Source organism: Coloeus monedula (assembly GCF_965178545.1).
Source record: "Coloeus monedula genome assembly, contig: HAP1_SCAFFOLD_492, whole genome shotgun sequence".
Taxonomy (NCBI): Eukaryota; Metazoa; Chordata; class Aves; order Passeriformes; family Corvidae; genus Coloeus; species Coloeus monedula.
In genome coordinates, this window is record NW_028120469.1 from 68,891 (window position 1) to 71,500 (window position 2,610).

A 2,610-nucleotide genomic window follows, 5' to 3' on the forward strand; every position below is an offset into this window, starting at 1 on the left:
GGGGCACAGCTGGCTCAGGGTGACGCTGGCCCCAGTGCCCGGCTGTGGGCAGGGCTGTCAGTGCAGCCAGGGCAGCAGCTCAATCTCCCTTCGTCCAGTGCCAGCTCTGGGACTCTTGGCTCTCTCCCCGAGGTTTCCTTCTAAGCTGGGAGTTTCCTCCAGGATGCAAACGTGTCCTGAAGCATCTTTGTGTTATCTGAAAGGCCCAGAGAGAGGAGAAAAGCAGAGATGCTACAAGTGTGCAAATGCTGTTGGGTTGGTGAAATGAGCCAGGGGTGTCCTCGGCTACGAATGTGGTGCTGAGACCTTGAGAGAGGGACGGACATTTGGGGGTCTGTGGTGGATCCATCTGCTCCCAGCAGCACCTGGTGATCTTTAAGGGAAACATGGGAGGGTGAACATTCTGCATTTGAGAAAAGTGAAACAGAGAAACTCTGAACAGGTCAGAATGACAGAGACCCTCCTCTGAGTGTCCACTCATCATCTTGCCTTGCAAAAGTTGCTCTGTTCTCCCTGAGGGCAGCAGAAATGCTGAGGATTTCTGATATCCAAGAATACCAGGAGAGATATGGGGGGAGATTAAAACCAAAAACCTCAGAACTCTTAAACAAAAAAGGGTGTCTGTGTGTGTTCCAGGGGAGGGTGTACAGGAAATGGCTTTGATTGTGCTTACAGATCTCCTCTAACCTTTCACTTTCTCTGTGGCAGAACCCAATGCCCGGACACAGCCAATGTCCAACAGCAGCTCCATCAGCCCCTTCCCCCTGCTGCCATTGGCAGACACGCGGCAGCTGCAGCTCCTGCACTTCTGCCTCTTCCTGGGCATCTCCCTGGCTGCCCTCCTGGGCAGCGGCCTCATCATCAGCGCCGGAGCCTGCGGCCAGCACCTGCACAGCCCCATGTTCTTCTTCCTGCTCAGCCTGGCCCTCACCGACCTGGGCTTCATCTGCACCACTGTCCCCAAGGCCATGCACAATTCCCTCTGGGGCACCAGGCACATCTCCTACTCAGCATGTGCTGCTCAGGTGTTTTTCTTTCTCTTCTTCCTCTCAGCAGAGGATTTTCTCCTCACCATCATGTGCTACGACCACTACGTGTCCATCTGCAAAGCCCTGCACTACGGGACCCTCCTGGGCAGCAGAGCTTGTGCCCACATGGCAGCAGCTGCCTGTGCCAGTGCCTTTCTCTACGCTCTCATGCACACGGCCAATACATTTTCCCTGCCCCTGGGCCAGGGCAATGCCCTGGGCCAGTTCTTCTGTGAAATCCCACACATCCTCAAGCTCTCCTGCTCCAAATCCCACCTCAGGGAACTTGGGCTCATCGCTGTCAGTGTCTATTTGCTCTTTGGCTGTTTTGTGTTCATTGTTTTCTCCTATGTGCAGATCTTCAGGGCTGTGCTGAGGATCCCCTCTGATCAGGGCCAGCACAAAGCCTTTTCCACGTGCCTCCCTCACCTGGCCGTGCTCTCTCTGTTCCTCAGCACTTCAGCATTTGCTCACCTGAAGCCCCCCTCCATCTCGTCCCCATCCCTGGATGTGGCCCTGTCAGTTCTGTACTCGGTGGTGCCTCCAGCCCTGAACCCCCTCATCTACAGCCTGAGGAACCAGGAGCTCAGGGATGCCCTGAGGAAAATGATGACTGGATTTTTTCAGCAGCAGTGAAGTGCTGGTTTTGTTCTCCACAGCTGCAGTGTAACTCAGTGCAGGCCCAGCCTGTCTGCTCAAGCTTTTCAGAGTGGTTGTGTGTGTGCAGGGTTTCCTTTGTCATTTTGTGATAATGTTGTGCACAATGAAACTTTATTTATCCCATCATCACCATCCTATTACTGGGATCATTCATCCTATTTATAATTCACTGCTTACACCTCGAATTTTACCCAGAGACAATGGAAATGAGGAATCACCTCCTCTGTGCACTTTAGCAAAATAAAGGATCCTGCAGCAACTTGTTGGTCAAAAATGCTTCCTTTGAAACCTCATCTGAATCTGGCAGGGCAGTGCCTGTGTGCAGAGGGGGAGAGAAGCTGAGTCCCAGCACAGCAGCAGGGCCAGGGAGCAGCAGCACTCGGTGCTTTCAGAGCTGCTCTGTTTATCCTTCCACGCTGTCCTTCTGTCCTTGTGGGAGTCCTCAGCTCTGGCTGCTGCGCTGCTCTCCTGCTCTGTGGTGCTCCTGTGAGCACAGGAGGGGTTGACAGTTTTGTGTTATTTAAAAGTAGACAGCAGTGGCTGGAATTGCTGGGCTGATGAGTGAAGTTTTTCAGAATTTTATGGCCCTGGCATGTGAGTCACAGGTGGATCACAGCGAGTCCTGGAGCTGCCAACCTGAACATGAATAACAGAATGGACAAAGCTGCAGCTTAAACGTGACCTAAAATAAATCCCCAGAGTGGCCAGCCCAGAGATCGTGGTCTGTGAACTGGAACAACCACATTACAACAGGGACTGCAGACCCACCAAAACCCCACCCAAACCCAGCTCAGAGGGGCCATGGTGGCCCCGTGGCAACCACTGGGCACCAAAGCAGTGAAGCCGTGGAGAGCGAGAGGCTCAGTGGCTGACATTTCTGTGGGACGGGGCTGTCGTGTCAGGGGTGGGGGCTTTAGATCCC

General features: G+C 53.7%; 1 protein-coding gene across 1 annotated transcript; it reads left to right on the forward strand.

The window, feature by feature from the left end:
* Positions 1-731: 731 nt before the first annotated feature.
* LOC309585825 (olfactory receptor 14J1-like) lies at positions 732-1,664 on the forward strand (the record flags this gene model as incomplete). Its single annotated transcript, XM_082303665.1, has 1 exon — positions 732-1,664. One exon carries the CDS (start codon positions 732-734, stop codon positions 1,662-1,664), a length of 933 nt encoding a protein of 310 aa, XP_082159791.1.
* Positions 1,665-2,610: the final 946 nt, after the last annotated feature.